The sequence below is a fragment of the Penicillium rubens genome (genome assembly GCF_028828025.1).
Source record: "Penicillium rubens strain IBT 27055 chromosome Unknown utg000001l_segment0_segment0, whole genome shotgun sequence".
NCBI classification, from domain to species: Eukaryota; Fungi; Ascomycota; class Eurotiomycetes; order Eurotiales; family Aspergillaceae; genus Penicillium; species Penicillium rubens.
The window spans coordinates 5,224,563-5,248,321 of record NW_026890599.1 but is presented as its reverse complement, the minus strand read 5'-3'; the positions used below and the strand labels follow the sequence as shown (position 1 = coordinate 5,248,321).

The window sequence follows — 23,759 nt, the reverse complement described above, 5'->3', positions numbered from 1 at the left end:
ATTAAATCTATAGCTATAGTAATTTAGCGCTATTTTATTATTAGGTGGATCACGTGATATCACGTGATGCCATTATAGGTAGATAGTCCTAGACAGCCTCTCACCTTTAGTCTCTTCTTTTCCCTCTCTATCCATTTCAATACATACGATACTTTCTCTATTTGATTAGTATCGTAGTATTTCTATAAGGTTATAAGCACCTTACTTATTAGCTAGACCACTAATAACTCTTTCCTTTAAAGCTTTTACCTAAACCCTACTGTCGATCTCGGCCTATACTATAGTTTATCTCCACTTTTATACGGAGAAAACTCTATATATCCGACTATCCGACTAATTGGAACCTAGGAAACCTTCGACCCCGCCGGATTCTAAAGCTCTATTAAGCTTTATACTTTTATACCGGATTTAAAAGCTCCGTTAAGCTTTTACTTATAGACTTAATAATATAGCTAATATCGATAGCGGTAATAAGGGGGACACTAACCCTTATCCCCTCGATATAATAGCTAACCCTTTAAATCCTAACCCTATTCCTTATATCCCCGCCCCTTAAATACCGATTCTATCTATTAATAACCCGATTCGCTTTACTAATAACGATAATAATAGCGATAACGAAGATAAGAAACCCTTTTATTAGAGATATAGTCTCTCTAAAATTACTATAATAAAACTATAGAAGGTAAAGGCGCTTAAGTATAATAACGCTAACCTCTATATATAGAGATAGGCTATTATTTATTAGCTAATCCCCTATATACTAGAGTAGCTACTCGATAGCGATATTCCTAGACTAGATAAATCGAATCCTATATATAAGAGATAGAAGTATTAGTCCCGCTTAATAGTAAGTTAGATATATAGCTAGATCGATACTATTCTATAAAGTAAAATCTATAACCTTTTAAGGACTCTTAAGTACGCGGATAAGATATATAATAAGCTTATAATAATAACTTAAGGGAGTGATATACTTTAGATAGTATTTCTAAAGATACGTAAATTCGATAAGATAAAGAGATCGGATTATAGCTTAGTAAGCGAGTATATTAAAGAGTATTAGAAGTAGTATTATATACTTACTAGATTTAAGGTAGCTCCTTACCCTATATACGCTTTATTATAGGTTCTTACTAACCTTAAATTAGAAGTTAAGAAGGTTATTTTATTATAGAAGAAGCTAGTAAAGTAGAATCGAAGAAGATAACGCTTAAAAAGGTAGAAGAATACTAGAAGGTACTATAGATAGTAGTAGTTATAGAAAGCGTTTCTAATATAGCTTCTAATACTAGCTATAGTAGATAAAGTAGTAGTAGAAACTAGGGTAGTTATAGAGGAAACCGAGGTAGCTAGAGTGGTTATAATACCGGTAATAATAGTATCTAGACCGCTAAAGACCCTAATACTATTAATAGCACTATAAAGAAGAAGAAGAAAGGTCTTCGGAAGTAGCCTACTAACGATAAAGATATTTATAACTATATATATAAGATATATAATAGCACTACCTAAAAGGAGGATAGTAATATATACTCCTTCTATAGCTTCGGACTATATACTATAAAAAGATACGCTTATCTTAGCGAGACCCCCCTATCTTTATAGGAGCTATCCGGAAATCTCTAGGCTTATTTAAAGGTAATCTAGAGAGTATAACGCTAGATAGAAGGATAAAGTAATATAACGTAATCGGTAAGCGAGCTGCGCAGCCCAAAACACATAGTAAAAGCGATAAATTACAACTTGATATCTCAACAACGGTTGTTTATAGGGACATTTCCTTTTGGTTTATTGGTTTGTATATAATATTACGTCGCTTTAGGGAGTTTCGAGAAATTTAATAAATTGGTGACTGGGAGATATATATATCTACAGATATCCTAGAGTTCAGCGATGTATTTTTCGTTACCATAACAATGCAAGTTCTCGATTTACTCAAAATTGATATATAGTACTAACAATGCTTATCGATTGCTATCGGCAAGTAATAGAATTAAATAAAAGCGTTGGTGGTTGAAATAGAGCATCACATTTACTATGTGTTTTGGGCTGCGCAGCTCGCTTGCGTGCGCAGCTCGCTTACCGATTACGTTAGTTATTACTATAGTAAGCTTAGTAGATAGGACTAGTAACTAGTTACTTAATACTAGTTCTAGTAAGACTCTTATATATAAACTAGAAGGTTTCTATACTTACTAGATAGATTATCCTAACCTCGCTTATATATATAAAGACTACTCCGGTAAAAGAGTGGTTATAGTAGGTTATAGAGAGATTATTATATTCATAGCTCTACTAAATAGTAAGACTCACTCCTTTATAATAACTAGATACTATAGTCCTAGAGGATATAGGAAGCTCTTTAGTATATAGAAGCTTCTAGAAGAATAGGATATTTCTTACGATATACGTATTAGATATCTCACTAACGGTAAGGGAGATATTATAGGCTACGTAGATACGACTTCTAGCGTCCTATACCTTATTAGTCCTAAAGATAAAGATCTAAACGAAGTCCTATCTGACTCTAATTCGGACTCTAATTTAGATAAAGAGGATATTAACACTCTAAATAAGGTGATAGCTTATAAAGTGCACTAACGTCTTGGTTATACCGGAAAGGCTCGTATTACTTCTACGCTATAGTATATCGGCCGGAATTACTCCCTTCCTATACATTTATTTAGTCTTTTACTCTCTCTATATAGTAGCCACCTTAGGTATTACTTACTAAGCTATTAGCGCTACTTTATAAGCCTAATATAGGTTAAATAGCTAAGTATATCTACTCTTTATAAATTATACTCGCTTTACTTTTCTTACCCTATTATATAGTAGTAGTATTAAGTTATATAGTATACTTCTCTTATTTATTAGTTATAAGCCCGGCTTACTAGTAACTCTTTAAAATACCCTTATCGATTTACGACGATATAGTCGCTTACTAGAAAGCACTATACCCCTAAGTACGAAGAAGGTTAACGTTATATCTTACTTCTATTAATCTCTAAAGATAAATAACGAAGAAAATAATACTATATAATATCGAGATATCACTCCTCTATAATAACTTTACTTCTTCAAATATTCGTACCGATATAGGAAGTACCCTAAGGGTATAAGTTATCCTTAAAAGCTTAGTATAATAGCGGATCTAGATTATATAGGTAGAGTTAATAACTAAAAAGTCTAATATTTAGGAATATATCGATCTAAAGCTCGAAGATAAAAAGCGGTTAAAGATACTAGTAAAGCTAGTCTAACTAGACTAAAGTAGTAAATAGTATATGAAGAATCCGAAGATAAAATACCTTATTATAGAAGGAAAAACGGATTATTAATATAATCGGAAGGATTATAAGATAGACCTTACTAAATATAGGATTATTTAACTATCTTTAGAAAAGATAGCCGATTAGATTAGGAATATACTAGCTATTAATCTTTAGTATCTAATAGTTAATATTAATAATATAAAGGAGTTACTTAAAACGCTATAAAAACGCTTTTTATTTTTTAATATAGTATAGATCTAGCTTTTTTATAGGTTATAGTATAAGCTTTTTCTTATATCTATTAAAGACTCTATAACGTATTTCACAAGCGAGTGGCCACCCTAACCCAACATACCAATTTCAAATCCATTTATTTCAGCCAAAACGCCATTAAATTAAATTTTTAAAAAAATATCATCTATCTAGACATATCTCTCTCCTATGTCCTGGCTTCCTGCATACTCCGCACCCCCGGGGGGGTTTTGTACACGGTTGTAAAGCTGATTCACCATGCTAACCGGGACCGGGTTCAGCTACTTCTACCGGCTGTGTAATCAGCGTAGATGCTTCCTACACTAAGAGACCGCTCTCTACGTATAGATGCTTCCCAGATCTAGCACGCTTTTACTTCTTCTTCTCGTTTTTACCGTGTAAATCACTCACTTCTCTCTCCAGAAGTGTAGCGGATTATATCGTCATTTGACAGGCTTTTAAAACCTAATTTATAGCGGAATTTAGCGGGCTTAGGGGGGTTTTTTTAATCTAGTACGAAGCAATACTTTAATAGAGGAAGCTTGCTTTTCCAATTGCACACAGTTTAAAGGTGTTTTTAGATCCTAATCACTACCCCGGCTAGGGGGGGGTTGGTGTAGCAAGCCGAATATCTAGCTTCGAAATCACCCTATCTAGTTTAAAGGGGACTAAACCGGCAGATTGGAAGCTATTTTTAACAGTCTCTATTTTAAAAGCTTCCTTTCGTGTATCAGGGTAAGCTTCGAGGAAATCCAATTTATCTATATAATTGGATCCGCACCGCATCCGGAATTCAACTAGTCTCCTATAAGCCCGTTTTAACACTATAAAACAGCCTATATCTAAAGGTTATAAAAGATAGGATAAATACAGAGGTATACAGATTAGTATAATACGGTTTTTTTCGTAGATTTCGTCAAATTTCGGGGTTAAATAGCTTCTATAGCTATCTAGTATTAAAAGCCGATATACCCCCTTTATCCGTATAGAAGTGGTAGGAATAAAGAGCTTTTTAAGTCAACGAAGTCCAATTTCGTTAGTAGTCTAGCCGTTAGGACTAACTTCGAAACGCTAGTTAGGAAGGCTATCGAACTAGGATTCAATAAAGACTTTGCCTTTAAAAATCACACACGGTAAAAGGGCCTAACTAGTAGCATTCGTACACTTAACAACCGTCACCTATTCACGATTTCTAGGTTATAAAAGTGCTCTCCGACCGTAGTATTCGCTTCTCGTAATCACCCTCGCTTTCGCCGTTAATCCTATCGCGAAACCGGTCTTATCAAAGTTATAAACGTCGTCCGGGTCGATCCTAAATTATAAGATAGTTTTTTAAATAAGATCAAACCACCCCTTTATAACCCCCGGATCCTCACATTTCGCACGCTCGTAGTTATACCGTTTCGAAAACCGAGAGGATAGAAGAGAGCGTCTTTTTATATAGTTCGTCACCCAATTTTCGCCGACCGAAGGAACCGGGGTAGTACCGCGCTTTTTAAGGAGAAGATTCGCCATTTCTCGCACTATAGACGGCCGGGGAGCTAATCCCCGGGAATCTATAGAGAGAATCCATTTTTAAAGAGATTCCTTTTCAGTTTCTGTCAGTTTATACGAATTTACGCGAGAAATCGCGCGGTGTTATACACCACTAAGCCGGTGGCGGAGAGTTACACGCGGGACTTTATAAGTGCGAGTAGTGAGAGCAACAGATGTAATATCTCCATTTTTAAAAGCCTAGATAGCTAATAAGATCCTACCCTCTTGCTCTGTTGAATTTGTAGAGGATTGGGAGCGGATTAGTGGCATAGTGGGTGGTTAAAGAAGAAGGTGTTAATTCATAGACGCGTTTTTCGGTGGGGTGGCCACTCGCTTGTGAAATACGTTAGTTAATAACTAGCTTTTAAGAGTTAAGAACCTTTATTAAAAGTATAAAATAGTAGAGATTAAGTTTATTAAAGACGATAATAATATTATTTATAACTTTCTCTAAACTCTTATACTACTAGAACTTTAATTCTACTATTATTAGTAGACTAAGATCTTTAAAGAGAAGTATAAGACGACCTTTATAAACGTTATAAATACTTACCGCTCTAAATAAGTACTTTTTAGCTAAAAGAAAGGAAAGCTATATTAGCTACTTTTATAACCTTTAATAGAGAAAAGGAAGTAAAACTAGCCTTTTTATCTAATAATAATAATACTAAATCTAATTTAAGGAAATTAAATAAGAAAGGGGACCTAATATATATATATAGATAAAGATATTTTTTTATAATATACCCCTATTTAACAAAAGCGTTTAGGCTTAATAGCTAGAAACTAGATCTAGAAGGTAATAAGAAGATACTAGAGAATATTAAGAAGCTCCTATAAAGGCTTTAAGATAAAGTAAAAGAGCTTTAGGATAAGCTTACTTTAAAAGAGAAAGAGACTTTAAATTAGTCTTACTTTATATAGATCGATAAAGATAAAGAAGGTAGTTTTTTAATAATACTATCTTTATTACTAACTAATATATCTTTTCTTATAAATAGTATATAAAGCTTTATTAGAGATAGATAGCTAGTTAATTTAGTAACTAGTAAGTATATCTCTAATAATAAAAGTCTTTTTATCGAGTTTAAAGAGATAAAAGGGACTCTAAAAATAGATAATACTACTATATAGCTATATAGAACTAGTAAAGTCTAACTTAAGACTATTAGACGCTTTAGAAAGTCTATTAATTTTACTCTTTTAGAAATAGAGTACTCTTTTAATTTTTATTATAATCTAATTTCGGTTATATTAATAAAGAAGAATAGATAACTATAAAGCTAATTTTAATAAACTTACTATCGTTAATAAAAATATTAGTAAGATATTTTATAAGTTAGAAGAGATTAGGAACTTCTTTATACTTCTATAAGTAGATTTTATATTTCTAGTAGTATTTATAACTACTACCTTTAATATAATAAGATATATAATATAGCCCTTTATTTCTAAAGCTTCTATTACTTATTAGTATTAGTATCTTAGCTATCTTTATAATAAACGTATTAAAAAGCTTATAATTATAGTCGATAGGATAGAGATTATTAAACATTCCTCTTTAATAGTAGACTCTAAACCTTATAATCCTAACCTCTATAAAACCTACTAGCTAAATAGATAGTAGTAGTAAATCTTATATAGAGTATAAAAAACCCTTTTTAGACCGCTTAGTTATATTTAGGGTATTGATAATTACACCCCCCTTTGGATAATCTCACCCCCCCCCCCCCCTACCTGGGAATTTAGGCTCCCACTATACCGCCTTCCTGATCGGGTGCGACACCGAATTCTGCCATACTTTCTGCCAGTGCAGAGTTTTCTGCCATATAATTCTACCACCACTATGGGAATTCCGGTTTACATAGTAAAAAAACATGCATTTTGATCAGAAAAAATTGCACATTCTTATTAAATTACGCATTTGTTTACACATACATATTAAATGAGCTTCTCAACCAGGTCCCCGCGCGCGCCGTCCCCGTCCTCGACCCCGTCCTCGGCCTACACTACCAGTTTCACCCCCCTCTGTCACAGTTGCTCCGCGTCCCCGTCCACGTCCTCGTCCCCGCGGCCTTCCCCGTCCTCGTCCTCGTTCCTACGTAAGCACGTGTTCGAATCCCGAGGGATCTCGTTAGGTGGATCGATCCTATATGAGGGGATCTGGTGACGATAGAATAACCTAGGTGCTTTGCTAGGTGCTTTGCTAGGTGCTTTGCTAGGTGCTTTGCTAGGTGCTTTGCTAGGTGCTTCCTAGCTAGGTGGTGCTTTGCTAGGTGATAAAGTTTCTTACTCCTCGTGGACGCCCTCGTCGTCGAATATAGAGAGGATCTTAGAGTAGAAGGAGAGGATTGATTAGTGGTGCAGAGACACTATATAAATGCCATTGCTAGTGGAATAGCTTAGGGTCGAGGCTCTTATTCTTATCTTTATACTCCTTAATAATGTGAATACATAGGATACTAGACGTGTTCTTCGAATTGCAAATGTATAATAGTGGAATTAGAGCTTTATCTTCCTATCCTTCTAGGAGATATCTGTTATAGATATCCTTTATACACTAAATTGCCTTTATTAAGATCCGCTTAGCTAGAGAGTTGAATAGGTTCCGAGAGTTAGCTGGCTTTCTAACCTTCTCATTCTCGACCTAGGTAATAATCTTGTTAAATTGTAAATTAATAACGCGATCAAAATTCTGGAGGAGAACGAGGAGATTATTGATTGAAACCTATAGATCCTACTTAAGTAGCTAGTGTGCTCCCTCTATACGAGAAGTCGCAATCTCACCGAGATAGAGATATTCAGAGGTATAATAATAGAGAAAACGCTCTAGATAGTCGTTAAGCCACTCTTTTTGAATATAGTCAATTAACGGCTAGAAGATTGGATCGTTATACTTCTCTTTGAAGTATTCCCACTACTGGTTTATAGTCTTAACGGAAGTGGTATACACAATTCGGTTCTAGCGCTTTAGCATTTTCTTCTAGGCTTCGTTAACCTTCTAGGTAAGCTATCTCTCTCGCTACGCCTTTATTAAACGCTATATACTTAGCTATGTGCTTGGCTAGGTGCTTGGCTAGGTGCTTAGCTAGGTGGTGTCCGACTAGGTAGTGTTCGACTCTATCCGTGCCTTTGCGATCTGATCCCGAAGAATTGGCCGGGCCTTCTTTAGGATATATATATTGATATACTAGATACAGATTATACTCTTTGTCTAAGGAAAGACAACTTCAATTACTTTAATCAGCGCGTCTTCTTTATCTATAAGAATTGTGCGGGGGGGGTCGAGACCTAGGGAATCGTATACTTCGGCGATATAGTTAAGGGTAACTTCGTACGAGTTATAGTACTCATCCTTTATAAATACAAAGCCAAGATAGAAAGTAGCTCCGGTTATAGCAAAGCCAACGATATCAAGTAATAGCAGACCGTACCGGTTTATCTTATACGTACAATCCATAGAAATGACCTAGGGGTTAGATTTTAGTATAGTAACACCAGATTTATATATATAAAATAAAGTAGTAACATAGTTATTATCGTCCACTTCGTAACGGAAGATCTAGTCGCCGTTTTTTAGAAGCTCTATTAACAAAGCCTATAAGGGCGTACGACCGGCTAGGAACTCTATATAGACCTTCCGCCGGAAGTTGTAGATATCCCGAGGGATAATATATGAATCTAGGTTCTCGTTACGGATACTAGTAAGAATTTACCGGGTGGGAATATCTTATTTAAAGTGCTTCTAGATATCCGCCTAGATAGTTAAAAGTTTATTACTTCGTTAAACGGGGTGAGTTAATATAGGGGAAGGTCGATAGTTATATAATGCATTCTCGACTATAAGAAACCAGGTACTCGTTATCTAATTTAGTCGAAGCGAGACGCCGAAGAGACACTCATTTTATAGTATAGTTATCTATCGTTTCCGCTCTAGGCCGTCGTTAGGCCGATCCCTTAGTACGTGACCTCGGTCGTAGCGGAGGCGCATAGTCTTTTTCACACCTTTTTTTATAAATTTAGTCCGAATTGATAAAACCGTATACCTATATATACGGCCGAGAGTATTAATAGCGGCGAGACCTTCCTCTAGTGTACTATACTCTAAACCGATAGGGGGGATCGGAAATGTGAAGGTTTCGCTGAGCGTCTCGGTGCTTAGCAGTGCGGGAGAGGGAGACTCGGTGATTAGTAGCCCCGGTGGGGACTCGGGGACGATCTTATAGTCCGAACTAGGGTCCGAATCGGACGAATCAAGGTATACCAGGCCTAAAGAGGCCATTTTGGTTGCTAGAATAACAAAAATAGGATAGAAATGATGAAAAAAAAAGGATTAAAACTGATAGATTTAGTCGAAAAAATGGGTTAGAAGAAGGTAGGATAATGTATGTAAACCAGAATTGCATTATCAGATTGATTGCTACTCGAGTCCTACAACATAACTATATAAGACTAAAGTGACTTATTTTCACTATGTGTTTGCATACAAATTGCAGGTATCTGCTATCGTCCTATAGTGTTAGGGGGAGTTTGACATAAAGGCGGTGTAAAACTTCGAAGGCGGTGAGGAAGGCGGTAGGTAGGTGATAGTGTTAAGGTAAAAGCCGTACCCAATTAGGAAGGCGGTAAAATTAATACCTGATTTCCCAGGCAGGGGGGTGAGATTATCCAAAGGGGGGTGTAATTATCAATACCCTATATTTATTTTAATCTAATTATATTTAAACTAGGACATAATAATCATATCTAGCTTTCTTATTTCTATCTAGATAGGATTCGCTATTACTAGAGGGAAATATATAAATAGAAAAGCGGCTACTAGTAAACTATCTATACTTTCCTCTCCCTATTTTATTACTAGTTTAATCTTCTAATTTATATCTTCTACTTAGATAATAAAGGTTCGATAGATAGATAGTAAGACTATTACTTTTCTTAAAAAGAATAGAATTATAATATAGATAATAGTTATTAGTATCTTAGAGTAAAACGGCTTTATAAAATAATCTAAAGGGGTAATCGTTACTAAAGCGAGAGCGATTTTTAAAGATTTAGCGCTTTTAAAGAACCTCTAGCTAGAAGTAGTATAAGCTACTATATATATATTAAATAGATCGCTAATAAAGCTAAATTTAGAGAAGTAGATTATCTTATAGTAGGAATTCTATTTATAAGGGATAGATACCTTTACTCCTATTAATCTTTTAAATCTTAGGATATATAGCTACTAAGCCTATATAAAGATCTAAAGGATCCTTTAATTAGATAAGATATACTATAAAGTAAAAATTAGATATCTAATTAGTTATAGAGTAAGTAATATTTAGAAGATCTAATTCCCCTATACTAATAGCTATAAGTTCGTTTAGGATATAACTTTTAGTAAAAGTTTTAATTATAAAAAGTATCTAATAAAGCCTTTAAAAATCTAGTAAAAATAGATTACGAAAGTTATTAAAAAAGACGAGTTTAATAAAGAGCTCGAAAAGGCTATACGCTAAATAGGCGCTATACTAATTATATAAAATAAGCCTAAACCGATTATTTAGAAAGAGTAAGACCTAACTAATAACCTAGTTTATAGGATAAATAAAGAGCTTATTTAATAGTATAGATAGACTAAAAGTCTAGTATATAAAAGAGGGGAAGAGCTTATATAATAATAGGTAGAAAAAGATCCTACTCTTAGGCTATAGAAGTACTTTCTAGCTATACTTTTATTAATACTAAATACTATCTCTTTCTTAAAGAGTCCTCTTTCTTTAAAGACTATCCCTTTATTAGATAGTCCGGATTCCCCTTTAGAAAGTCCGCTAGCTACCTATCTTTATAATAGCTTTATAATAAGTACTCTATTAGTAGTAAGATAGTTTACTCCTATTACTTCTCTAATAAGATAATGATCTTTTTAAGTAGTAATTCTAATAAAACTATTAAGGTTTAAAAAGTATCTAATTTAGATATAACCGCTAGTATTCCTATAAAAAGAGACTAGACTAGCGGAGAGAGTAAAGAGATATAATTTACTTTAATAAAAAATCCTAAGCGGTTTTCTAAAGATACTAGCTAGTAAAGATAAGAACTAAAAAGAAATCACCCCTTCTAATCTTATATAAGGTAAAAAGAGATAAAAAGTTAGATAAGACCTAGATATAGCTACTTATATAATATATAATAACTCTAATAATATAAAGGGCGTACTTACTATATTTATAACTAGTCTTTCTACTATCTAACTAATAGCCTATCGATATTAAGATAATCTACTACTAAAGCTATAAAATTAGAAAGAAGTAGTAAACTATCTTTTTATAGAAGACTTCTTTATTATAGCGGGACTTAAAGTCGAATTAATTAAGCTTTATAGGATATATAAAGTATATCCTCCTTTATAAGATAGGAGTATCTAGATACTTCCTCTAATCTAGATATTTATCTATAAATTCGATAGTAATAGCTTTTTAGTAAAGTTAAAAGTAAGAATCTATATTTATAAAGACCTCTAGATAATTAATTTAGAGGAAAAGTATATAGCGATACTTATTATATATACTATCTATACTATTTTTATACTTATTACTATATTTAATCTTAATATAATATAACTTAACGCTATTAATACTTTTCTAAATAGCGATCTTAATAAAGTTATATATATATAAATACTAGAAGGCTTTTATAATAGAGATAAGATATAGAAACTTTTTAAAGCTCTATATAGACTAAGAAAGTTACCCCGCTTATAGTAGTAAGAAGCTACTTATATCTTTAAAAAGCTAGAATTCGAATATATCCTAAAAGATCTTTATCTCTTTATTAAAGATAGGATTATTATCTTCTTCTATATTAATAATATTATTATTATATATTACTAACTAAAGCTCTAAAAAGCGCTTTAGCTATAATAAGAACTAGAGAAGCACTAAAAGCTTTAAGAAATAGAAGAAGCTTTATAATTTTTTAGAATATATATTCTCTAAGATATTTAGAAATATAAGCTCTAGTTTTATTAGGATTCCTATATCTCTTCTATAGCTATTAAATACGGATTTATATATAGTTATAAGTATTTAATACTACTTTTAGCGAATCGGATAAATAAGTTTATCGGTATTATAACTAAAAAGTAGATCTATAAATATTAGTAGAAGCTAGGCTTAGCTCTCTATCTAATAGTTATTATTTATTTAAATATAGTAAAAGTAGCTAATTACCTCGCTAAGTTCCTAATAAATCTAGAACTAAAGTATTAAAACGCTATAAATCGGCTAATTTAGTATCTATATAATATCTAATATTAAGCTTTTAAGTTTTATCCTATCTATAATAATCCTACGCTTTAATTCTTAAATAACGCTTCTTTTAGTAATTATATTAATCGAAAAAGCTTAGAAGGCTTCTTTTATAAGCTCTTTAACGCTACTATTAACTAAAAAGCTAGTAAGTAGAGGATAGTTACTACTTTAATAATAAAGACGGAGCTATTTACTATTTTAGAAGCTAGTAAGATAATAATATAGTAAAAGAGGCTTTTTAATATAGTTAGACTTAATTATAAAGTAGGTCTTACTATCGATTATAATAATAAGTGAATAGTTAGCTTACTAACTCGTAAGTAACCTTAAATATATATAAAACTCCGCTATATAGATATTTATAACTACTAGCTTTACTAGGAAATTAGTACTAGCTCGATTTCTATTCGCTAGATTATAACTATTAATATATAGGTAGATAGACTTACTAGGCTACTTCTATTATAGTCTTATAAGGCTTTTATAATATCTCTCGGACTTATTAATATTAAGCCTTTAATAGAAGAATAGATTATATAAAGATATTAACTTCTTATAGAGCCTATAGATAGCTCCTAGGGGGGTATATCGGCCGGAATTACTCCCTTCCCGTACGTTTATTCAGTCTTTTACTCTCTCTATATAGTAGCCACCTTAGATATTACTTACTAGCCTTAGGTATCACTTACTAAGCTATTAGCGCTACTTTATAAGCCTAATATAGGTTAAATAGCTAAGTATATCTACTCTTTATAAATTATACTCGCTTTACTTTTCTTACCCCGTTATATAGTAGTAGTATTAAGTCATATAGTACACTTCTCTCGTTTATTATAGTATATAGAGTAGCTATGTGACGATAAATAGTATAGTATAGAGCGTTTTGACTATAACGCCTATTTTTATAGTAAATCGAAATGAAAGATATCTTAGGAACCCTAGGCTAGAGTATAGGACGTAGTATAGAAATTCTACGTCAATACCTAGCTAATTAAACCTACTAGACTAAATAGGGAGAACTACTAGCTACTAGTTATTAATAATACCACTTATCTAATCGAAGGGATTATACTAAAGAATAAGAGCGATACTTTTTATAAGCTAACTACCTTCTATAAGAAGATTAAGCTACTTATTAGTAGATACCCTAGTATCTAGAGGATAGATAGCGGTACTAAATTTAAAGAGTTTATTAAATAGGGTAAAGTAAAGGGAATAACTTTCGAAATTATACCTCTATATATTATAGAGCTAAACGGTACTATAGAGCGTTTCGGCGGATATATTAATAATATATAGAGGACTATAATTATTAATACTAGTATATTAGAGGATATATAGCTATATATAATAGAAACTACTATTTATATCTATAATAGACTAGTTAATCTAAAGACTAAGGTCTCTCCGCTTACTTACTAGTATAAAGAGCTAGAAATTAAGAACTCTAAACCCTCTTTTAAGTATCTCCGACCCTAGGGGTCTACCGCTTACGTATATATCCCGAAGGTAAAGCGTATATAGGTAAGGAAAGTAGCTTTTAGAGCTTAGAAAGGAAAGCTAGTAGGATATAAAGAGGATAGAGGTTATATTTATAAAGTATAGGACCCTACTATAAAGAAGGTAAAAACTTCTTATAATATCGGCTTCCTATAGCTAGGAGGTAAAGATAGTATAGGACTAATACTAGTTTAACCCCGTCCCGACCCTAAAGGACTAACGGATAATAGTGATAACGCTATCGGCTTTATACTAATTTCGCTTATAGATAATAAAGAAGACTCTATATATAAGAAATAGTAATAGTAGATTATATATATATAGTTAGTATAAACGCTAGCTTAGTAGATATTTATATAGACGCCTATTATACTATCTATAATTTATCTTCCTACTTTTATAGAAGCGTCTTTACTATACTAGAGATACTATATAAGAAACTATAGTAAAAGGCTATTACTATACCCCCCGTATATTAGCGTAAGCTTTTTTAAACCTATTTACCTATTATATATAAAGAGCCTATTATATCTAGAGTAAGACTAGACTTTACTAATACGCTAGAGTAAACGGTTTAGTAGGAAGCTTTATAGTAAGCTACCCTAATTTATTAGAGAAGGACTAATTTCGGAGAGAGACTTTACGTATTTATAGTGTAAGTTTCTTAGCTAGCTAAAAGTATAAAGGAAGTTTATAAAGAAGCTAATAATATTTAGAGAAATACTCTTACTAGATAAAACTCTAAGATAGCTATATCGGATAGAACTATACTTTCCTCGGAGAGATAGAGAGCGGATTACTAATATCCTTTCTCTTCCCCTATTTAATAAGCTACTTCTTTATAGTAAGCTCCTTAGTAGTCTATCTCTATATAGTAAGCTAGTATATCACCGCGTTATAAGATTATATAGGCTATAGAGATAATAATATAGGAAGCACTTTCTAGTAGTAGAAACACGCTTATTATAGCGAGATTAAAGGTATTACTAAGTTATAAGATTATCTTAATTAAATCCTTATCTAACCTAATTATATAAGACCTTACTACCCTAGGCCCCCCCCCCCCTACCTAAATATTAAGGTGTACACCCCACCGCCTTCCTAATTCGGGCACCGTATTTACCTCGACACCTATACCTTCCTACCGTATCCCTCACCGCCTTTAAGGTTTCACACCGCCTTCGTGTTAAACTCCCCTAACACTATTAGACGATAGTAGATACCTACAATTTATATATAAATATATAGTAAAAATAAGTCACTTTTATTAGTATCTATACCTAGTATACCTAGCACCCTTCGTTATCCCTAGCACTATACCTAGCACTATACCTAGCACTATACATAGCACCGAGGCTAGCACCGAGGCTAGCACTAAGTCGTAAGACGTGAATATAGACGTGAAAGGGGCCGGAAACGCGCGCGGGGACCTAGTTAAGAAGCATATTTAACCTATATAAGTATACTAATGCTTAATTTAATAAGAATATACAATTTCTTCTAATCAAAATGTATGTTTTTTTACTATGGAAACCGGAATTCCTATAGTGGTAGCAGAATTATATAGTAGAAAACTCTACACTAGCAGAATTATATAGTAAAATCTAGAGTCGCACCTGATTAGGAAGGCGGTGGGGTGGATTCCTTAATTCCCAGGCAGGGGGGGTGCTATGATCCAAAGGGGGGTGCGAGGATCCAAAGGGGGGTGTGAGGATCTAAGGGGGGGGGGTGCCGTTAACAATCCCCTATATTATTAAGTATCCCTATAGTTACCTAGACCTTACTATCGTTTTTAGTAGGACTAATAAACTCCGTTCTTATATATATACTAATACGTCCTATGCTAATTAGGAAGTTAGTAAATTAACTAAGGGTTCGGTATAGTATCTAGCTAGTTTACCTATTATATAGGCTACTAAGAAATAGATAATAATAGCGAATTTAACTACTATTACTAAGTAGTGCGCTTTTAATTAACTATATAGGGATACCATATAGCTAAAGAAAGTCGCTAATTTATTCTAACTTCCGCTCTATTATCCTAAAATCTATACGGATAATATTAATTCCTAGCTTCTTCTCTCTAAAAAGGGAGGAAAGTTAGTAAATCGATAGCTAACACTTCGATACTTTTTCGTTAAAGACGTAGTTATATAAGGTTATATTAATATTAAACGTATTAATACTAAGAAAAATATAGCTAACGGCTTTACGAAAGCTCTAGGTAAAGAGCAATTTAAGACCTTTACTAATCTACTTAGTATAGTCTAGATTTATAACTATAATAATATAGAGTTTTTCGATATTATACGTATAAGATAGGTTTTATATAGAGATATAGTTAGGTCTATAAGGGGGATATTAGGTGGATCACGTGATATCACGTGATACTACTATAGGTAGATAGTCCTAGACAGCCTCTCACCTTTAGTCTCTTCTTTTCCCTCTCTGCGTGACCAGCCAGGTCTACAGGCAAAGTATAAGCAAAGCAAGAGAGTGCTATTGTTCAAGTAACTAAAGACAGAGAAGAAAGAAGGAAAGCAAGCAAAGTCTGGCGAGCTCGAGAGCTTAATCTAACCAGACTATACAAACGATGCAAACTCTATCCTCTCTCGCTAAACTAGCAAACAATCAAGAAGAGCAAACAACCAAGGAAACTAATCTATCATCTGACATGTGATAATGCAGATCGTCACACTCTGTCCATTTTAATATATACGATACTTTCTCCATTTGATTAGCATCGTAGCATTTCTATGATTTATCGAAGCTCCGACCGTATCGAAGTATTCGATATATTTATATGAAGCTCCCTCTTATATAGTAGTAAGCTTCCTACCGTTAGGTTATCGTTTAAAAAGCGTTTTTCTACCTTTCTATCTTCTTCGGAGCCGGCTATTAGGGACCGCGAATTCTCGCGTAGTTTTTATAATATTAGGTTTAGATTGCTAGGAGAGAGACTCTATTACTTTCTTAACCTATAAATCGATTTCTTTATTGGTTTAAGGTATAGTTAGTGGGGTGGTGGATGATCAATATAAGGATAGTAGATTTAAAAAGAATTTACTATTTATATAATCCTTTTTATATGGGTGGCAGACCCTCACTTACGAGGGTCCGTATTTTTGGTAAAAAAATTGTGGGGCCGGTTAGACCATAACAAAAACCAAGGTTAATTATCATAAGTCTAGTGGGTTCATATTGCTAGTTGACACAAAGGTTCAGCCTAATAGTTCTGAGGTCCTACTGTATTCTCCAATCCTACGTGTTATATATAGTACTTGATAACCTCATCGACTAGCTAGTACTATATCCAAACAAGTGGGATTCGTGCCCAGAGGCCCGCGCCAAGAATGGATGCCTTGTTCCTGGCCTCAGGGAGTATAGGTTTTGTGGCTGATAATGCAAATGACAACAGCGGCTCTGCGATTGTCCGTAGGTGTATGATGACGTCACTCCTATATGGAGAAAGGAAATAGCATAGGCGCCTAGCGCAGGCAGCCATTCAACCTATGACTCAACCTTGGAAGGTTCCAACATTTGGAAGACAGATGAGTCAGACTCCAGTCACCCAAGGTCTCACTTAATAAGAAGAAAGAAAAACAAAAGGAAAAGTTGGATATTGCCAAAAGCGAAGCGGAACAGCAAAAGCAAAAGCAAAAGCAGAAGCAGAAGCAAAGCAAAAGCACAAGCAAAGAAATCAAAAGATAAGGATCTACACCAATAGATCACATGGTACAGAGGGTCAATGCCATGAAATGATTGGCTCGCCTTTCCTGCGGCTGATCCTATTAGGTGATTGCCCGCATGGGATGTTGTCACATGTGGACTTTAGGCAGGAAAGGAGGTAAAGGAAAGTGCCCATACAAATTAAATCTGAAAAGTTACCAGAACTTTACCCTTGTATTAGTCGCTTGAAAGATTGGGCATAGATATACTAAACCATTTAGGTACATATACAGATATGTGTATATACTAAAAGTAATAAAAGTAATATAATACCTACATAATACCTACCTTGTGAAGTACCGGATACAAACCAAAAATTACCTTCGTATGTATCATTACCTCAGAACCGGAGTATGGAGTAAGTAACCAAATGATGAGATCAGCTGGTTCTTCCCAAATGACGCCCAAACATCCTTTTTCCCCTCAGATTCCCTCTCCCCCCCTCCTTTTGCGCTCTGATGCCCTACTAACCCTTTTACAGTCAGTCCATTGGTCTCATGAGACCCCTGGAGAAACTCGGAATCTCCATTAAGCGCCACCCCGCAGTTTATCATCACACCCTCAGCCCCAAACTGACTCACAGTTTCCAATATTCCCTTCAACTTTCCCTTTTCTCTTCCTCTCTTCTTTTCCACTTTATCCTTTTTATCTCCATTTGGTCCATTCTCGCTCGATGGACCATTACCCTCTTCATCAAATTGACTCATTCGGCCATTGGAGCCTTAACGCCGAGACTTAGGTCATATTGGCTTATCGCCACTCAAGAGAGACAAAGAGGGTAGACCTGACAAATCACCCGTTTTGCCTGGTGATTCAACTTCCATTGAGTTCCATAAACACTTGCCATCAGCTTTCGCCATCCATCTTTCCACTCTCTGGTGTATTCATCCCCCCAAATTCTCTTCCCCGAAACCATAGCCCTGGACACCATTGACTACTTTAACCTCTTATTGCCCAATTACCGTTGGCTCAAACGGTATTTAATCCGGAATGACTTCGTCTGCTGGCTGGCAGCCAGCTAAACAGCCGTCCACTATGCATCGCCTCCCTTCTGTTTCTAGCCTCATGTCACCCCCGGAGACCAAGCCTCTCGAGAGCTTTCCAGCCTCGCTTTCGCCGTTTGCAAAGCCTCGAGACTCTTCAACTCGTGACATACAGCTTCCACCCATCTCAGCTGATCGGAAACGAACCCAGTCAGAGATGGACCTCCCATCGCCACCTGTGACTCCCTACACAGGGAACAAGAAGAACAACTCCCACGCCTCGGACCAAATTGAAAGGGATTTGGGATCCCCTAGGGATCCTGTCCTTTTCCCCCATCAAGATTCCGTTACTGACGTTGCTACGGATGAGCCGCTGTTCGGGCCCGTCCACCCTCCATCTGCAGAGGCACTTGTGGAAGAGCACATGAATTCTCATATGGCAATCTTTCGCAATAAGTTGAACAAACCCACACGAGATGAATATCTCCTGGCGCTCTCCTGTGTTCCTATTGTTTCGACCCAGTACAATCGCAACCCGGGTGCTTGGGCCCGAGAGGAGCGGGAGACGCTAGAGCGCCAAATGGCCATGATGAACCGCTACCGTCCAAGAGATTACGAATCCAAATTGAAGAAGATTGCCCCTGCCCCGGTGAAACGATTAGGAACTCAACCGCGGGTGCAGCGAACCCGGGTCAAACGCACCCCTAAATCCACACCCAAGCAGCAGGTGTTTGACAACTTTGAACCCCCCCAAACCCCACTTACCAAACCGCGAGCCTTGGGCACGAATCGCGATGACACCGATTATCACTCACTCAAGGATTATTCGCCCCCGACAGAAACGCTAGGCAGTAATGCCAAAGCATTGAAGGCCGATTGGAAGGGGCAGATGTTGGATTTGAGCAATGACCCAGACAGAAATATTCTCAGTCCCGCTGAGCTCAATCTCGCCTCTACGCTGAGACTTTCATGTGCGACCTACCTATGCAGCAAGCGTCGGATCTTCGAAGCTCGGGTTCGAGCCCTTGGTGTAGGCAAAGAGTTTCGCAAGACGGATGCCCAACAGGCTTGCAAGATCGATGTCAATAAAGCCAGCAAACTTTGGACCGCTTACGAACGTGTGGGTTGGTTTAAACCTGAATATTTCCATCAATATTTAACATGATATCGCGGGTTACGTGTTGATGGTACTGCGGATAATGATGCTGCCAGTCTACCACAGCCTGTGTGTTGTCTCCCGCTCACCGGCCGAGCCATCAAAGATACCGTTTCCAATAACTGACCCTCCACCTCAAGTGTCTTACCACTGTGCAATACAACCCTCGACTATTAATCCAGATTTGAGTGCTGACAGCTCTCTGCACCTGACCAAGACGAATATTTGAGTGTCCCCAGGATCAACCCATCTTGCATCTTGACCTTTCGGTTACCTTTTTCAATTGTTATTTCGCTTTTACGACTCATCATGACACATTCTTTCCTTTTGAGATTCCCCCTTTTTTGGTTTTTGCCTCTTTTTGCCTCTTTTTGCATACAACCCCCATGGGCTTTGATTCTTTCCAACTTCGGTTGCCGGCTATGGCGTTTGGGTGCTTCGCTTCAGTTTTGCTTTGCGTCTAGAATGACAGGCTTGGTTAGCCACGGGTGTTTCCTTTGCGATTGAATTCTACTGCTTCCCCGTTCTCTTCCCCCCCCTTTTTTTTTTTTTTCAGAAGGGCAATAGCACATAGGATAAGGCTTGATACCCTGACCAGATATGGTTCTCCTACATCACAATGGAATTGGTTTGAAACTGGCATGAAATTGCGCCAAATGTGTAAAAGGATTTCCCTGTAAACACAATAGATCAATATCTAATAATTAATACATATGTACTTAGTACTCCGTTACTATATGTTAAGGTTAGTTGATGATATGTTTCTAATTAAAACACAAAATAACCTTGGAAAGCGGTGGGGCGCAATCGTAATCCTCCGGCAGCCGGGCGCCACCTTTTTTTGACGTATCCCTTGTATCATCTTCCGCTTCACTCCAATCTGGATCATCCAATTTCCTCTTTGAATTCATATTGGTCAAAAGCCATGTCTCAGGAGGTGACTCGTGCTGAGTCCATCGAGGAACAGGAGCGTGCAAGGGAGGATAGCGACAAGAAACCAAAGTCTCGCCGACCAGCCAGTATGTTCTTTCTCATCAACCCTTTTGACCACGACTAATTTGTCTCCACCAGATACTGCTTTTCGCCAGCAAAGATTGAAAGCATGGCAGTGAGATTGCGATTCCTGTATATCTGCTTCTAGACTGTGCTAACCTTCCACTAGACCAATCTTAACCCCTAAAAGCGTTCTGCCTCTGTTCTTCATTGTTGGTGTTATCTTCGCCCCCATTGGCGGTGTTCTCCTGTGGGCAAGCTCTCTAGTATGTCTCGTTTCATACCTTTGTGTGCTTGATCGAACAGCTTCTGACGGGCCGTATGCCCTAGGTCCAAGAAATTTCCATCGATTACTCCGACTGCTCTAGCAAGGCACCGACTGACAGCTATGCTTCCGTTCCTCACTATTCGGCGACCTTCAAATCTTCTAAATCCATATCGGCACCCACCTGGCGCAAGTCCATCAATGAGTCTGACTCGGGCACCGTTACTTGCACTCTTCTTTTTGAGGTTCCCAACGAGCTTCCAGCACCGGTTTTCATGTATTACCGCCTCACCAACTTCTATCAGAACCATCGCCGATATGTTCAGTCGCTCGATTTGAATCAGCTGAAGGGAGATGCTGTCTCTTACAATACGATCAAGGGTGGCGCATGTGACCCATTAGCGGTCAACGAGACGGCTAAGAAGGTCTACTATCCATGCGGACTGATTGCAAACTCATTCTTCAACGACACAATTGGGATGCCTCGAATCCTAGACCCGAATGCATCCGAGAATGAAAAGCAATACTATGAAATGACCACTAAAGGCATCGCCTGGGACAGTGACAAGGAACTCATCAAGGGGACAAAGTACAAGATGGATGAAGTACTCCCACCGCCAAACTGGGTCTGGGCCAGCCAGGATGGGGTCTATAAAGAGGATCCCAATTTACATGAAAACGAAGCGTTCATGGTCTGGATGAGAACGGCTGGTTTGCCATCGTTCAGCAAACTTTCCCGCCGTAACGATACCCATGCCATGCCTGCTGCGAAATATTCCATTGAGATTGTTGATCGTATGTGTTACTACTACCTCTTATCCATATTTTACTAAACTGTTCAGGTTTCAATGTCACCGAATATGATGGAACCAAGTCCATCTTGATATCCACTCGAACAGTGCTTGGAGGCAAGAACCCCTTTATGGGAATCGCCTATGTGGTTGTTGGTGGAATCTGCGTTGTCCTCGGGGCTTTGTTTACTATTGCGCACTTGGTGCGTCCGAGGTATGATTTTCCCTTTCTTCGTGGTAGACAGCAGACACCTGACCTCCTTACTAGAAAACTTGGCGATCACACCTATCTCACTTGGGATTCCAATCAACCAAGCACTGCCATCGCCACGGGACGCGATAATGCCCCGTAGATATCTTCCTCTCACATTTGTTTTTTTGGCGTTGTTTCTTTCTGTTTCAATATGCCCTGTAAATAACCCCTGTGCTCAATGACCTCATCCTCGAATTTCCGACATACCAATTGTTCCATTTTCTCCGATCCTTTACATGCCCGTGCCCCTTGCTCAAGACATGCATTCCCGCATGACGCAGCATTCTTTATCGGACGGGTTATATGATAGCATACCCCCCGGATACTGGTCAATCTCGAGATTGATGATTCTGATGATTCTTTGATTCATCATCCATTCCTTTCGTTTTTCTCTCTTTTGGAACAGGTGTGAAGGGGGTATCAAAACCAGGGCTTCTTAACACCATGGTCTGTCACTCTTTTTTTCAACTCGTCGTCCTTGTTACCCTTTTCCTGCAGGTTCGGTGCAGCCCCTTCGCCCTCCAGAAAAGAGGCACCTGTGCTACTGAAGATCCCGGTGCAGATTTCTTGCATGAAGTAGCGCGCCTCCAGTCGGATGAAGCCAATCCTGCTGGTTCGCAGGCCAGGGAGGCTCCAATTGAGATCGAGACCTGGTTCCACATAATCAGCAGCAAGTCGGAGTCCACCCAGGTCACTGATGATATGATCAATTCCCAAGTCAGTCGCTTCCTTTTTCGACTGGTATCTCGGTGCTAACATTCTGCCTGTAGCTTTCTATTCTACAACAATCTTATGCAGATTCTGGCATTTCCTACCAATTGCAAGGTGTGACTCGTCATGTCAATGATAAATGGGCAAGTAATGCGGATGATACGGCGATGAAAACGGCCCTTCGAAAAGGGAGCTACCGAACATTGAACGTTTACTTCCAAACCAATCTTAAAGCCTCGCCTGGACAAGCAGGACGCGCTCTCGGGTACAGGGGTGCAGTTACCAATAATGACTTGGCATCAAGCGTTCTGGGATTCTGCACCTTGCCCGACCCGAGTGTCAATGCCAGTAGCCCGGCTTCTCACTATGTCAAGGATGGCTGCAATATTTTGGCCAACACAATGCCCGGTGGCTCCCTGGATCTCTATAATCGAGGTGGAACTGCCATTCATGAGATTGGACACTGGAATGGCCTTTTGCACACATTCCAGGGGGAATCTTGCTCAGCGGATAATGCTGGCGACCACATAAGTGACACGCCACAGCAATCCACCCCGACTGATGGGTGCCCTGAGCAGAAGGATTCGTGTCCGGACTCCCCTGGGCTGGACGCGGTCCACAACTTCATGGACTATTCATCTGATGTATGCTATGAGCGCTTCACGCCCGGACAAGGAGAGCGCATGCGGAGTATTTGGATGTCTATGCGTGAAGGGAAATAGCGGGAACGTGACTAGCAATAAGTCCAATGCAAGCTCGCTATGGAGTCCATTCGCAGCCATATGTACACCCGGGAGACGGCAAGGTCAGAACCAAACCAGCCAGCTAAGTTAGTTGGTTGCTGCGATTTAGAGAAATGCTACATTCTAAAAGATCCGTTGAACGAATATCATGCGTGAATATTTTGGATACAGTACAGTTAAGAGGCGTTAAGAGACTAGTTTCCTCCCAACCAACACCATAGATGTGTCTTCCTCTGATTTCTCATCCACCGTGGGCCCGAGTCGAATCGTACAA

General features: G+C 37.2%; 2 protein-coding genes across 2 annotated transcripts; both read left to right on the top strand.

The window, feature by feature from the left end:
* Window positions 1–18,580: 18,580 nt before the first annotated feature.
* On the top strand, window positions 18,581–19,738 carry N7525_002033 (SWIRM domain-containing protein; the record flags this gene model as incomplete). The annotated part of the gene is made up of 1 exon (XM_002557308.2): window positions 18,581–19,738. One exon carries the CDS (start codon window positions 18,581–18,583, stop codon window positions 19,736–19,738), a length of 1,158 nt encoding a protein of 385 aa, XP_002557354.2.
* A 916-nt stretch (window positions 19,739–20,654) lies between these two features.
* On the top strand, window positions 20,655–23,464 carry N7525_002032 (uncharacterized protein; the record flags this gene model as incomplete). The annotated part of the gene is made up of 7 exons (XM_061212145.1): window positions 20,655–20,748; window positions 20,801–20,837; window positions 20,892–20,988; window positions 21,053–21,782; window positions 21,830–21,992; window positions 22,541–22,748; window positions 22,802–23,464. 7 exons carry the CDS (start codon window positions 20,655–20,657, stop codon window positions 23,462–23,464), a joined length of 1,992 nt encoding a protein of 663 aa, XP_061071371.1.
* Window positions 23,465–23,759: the final 295 nt, after the last annotated feature.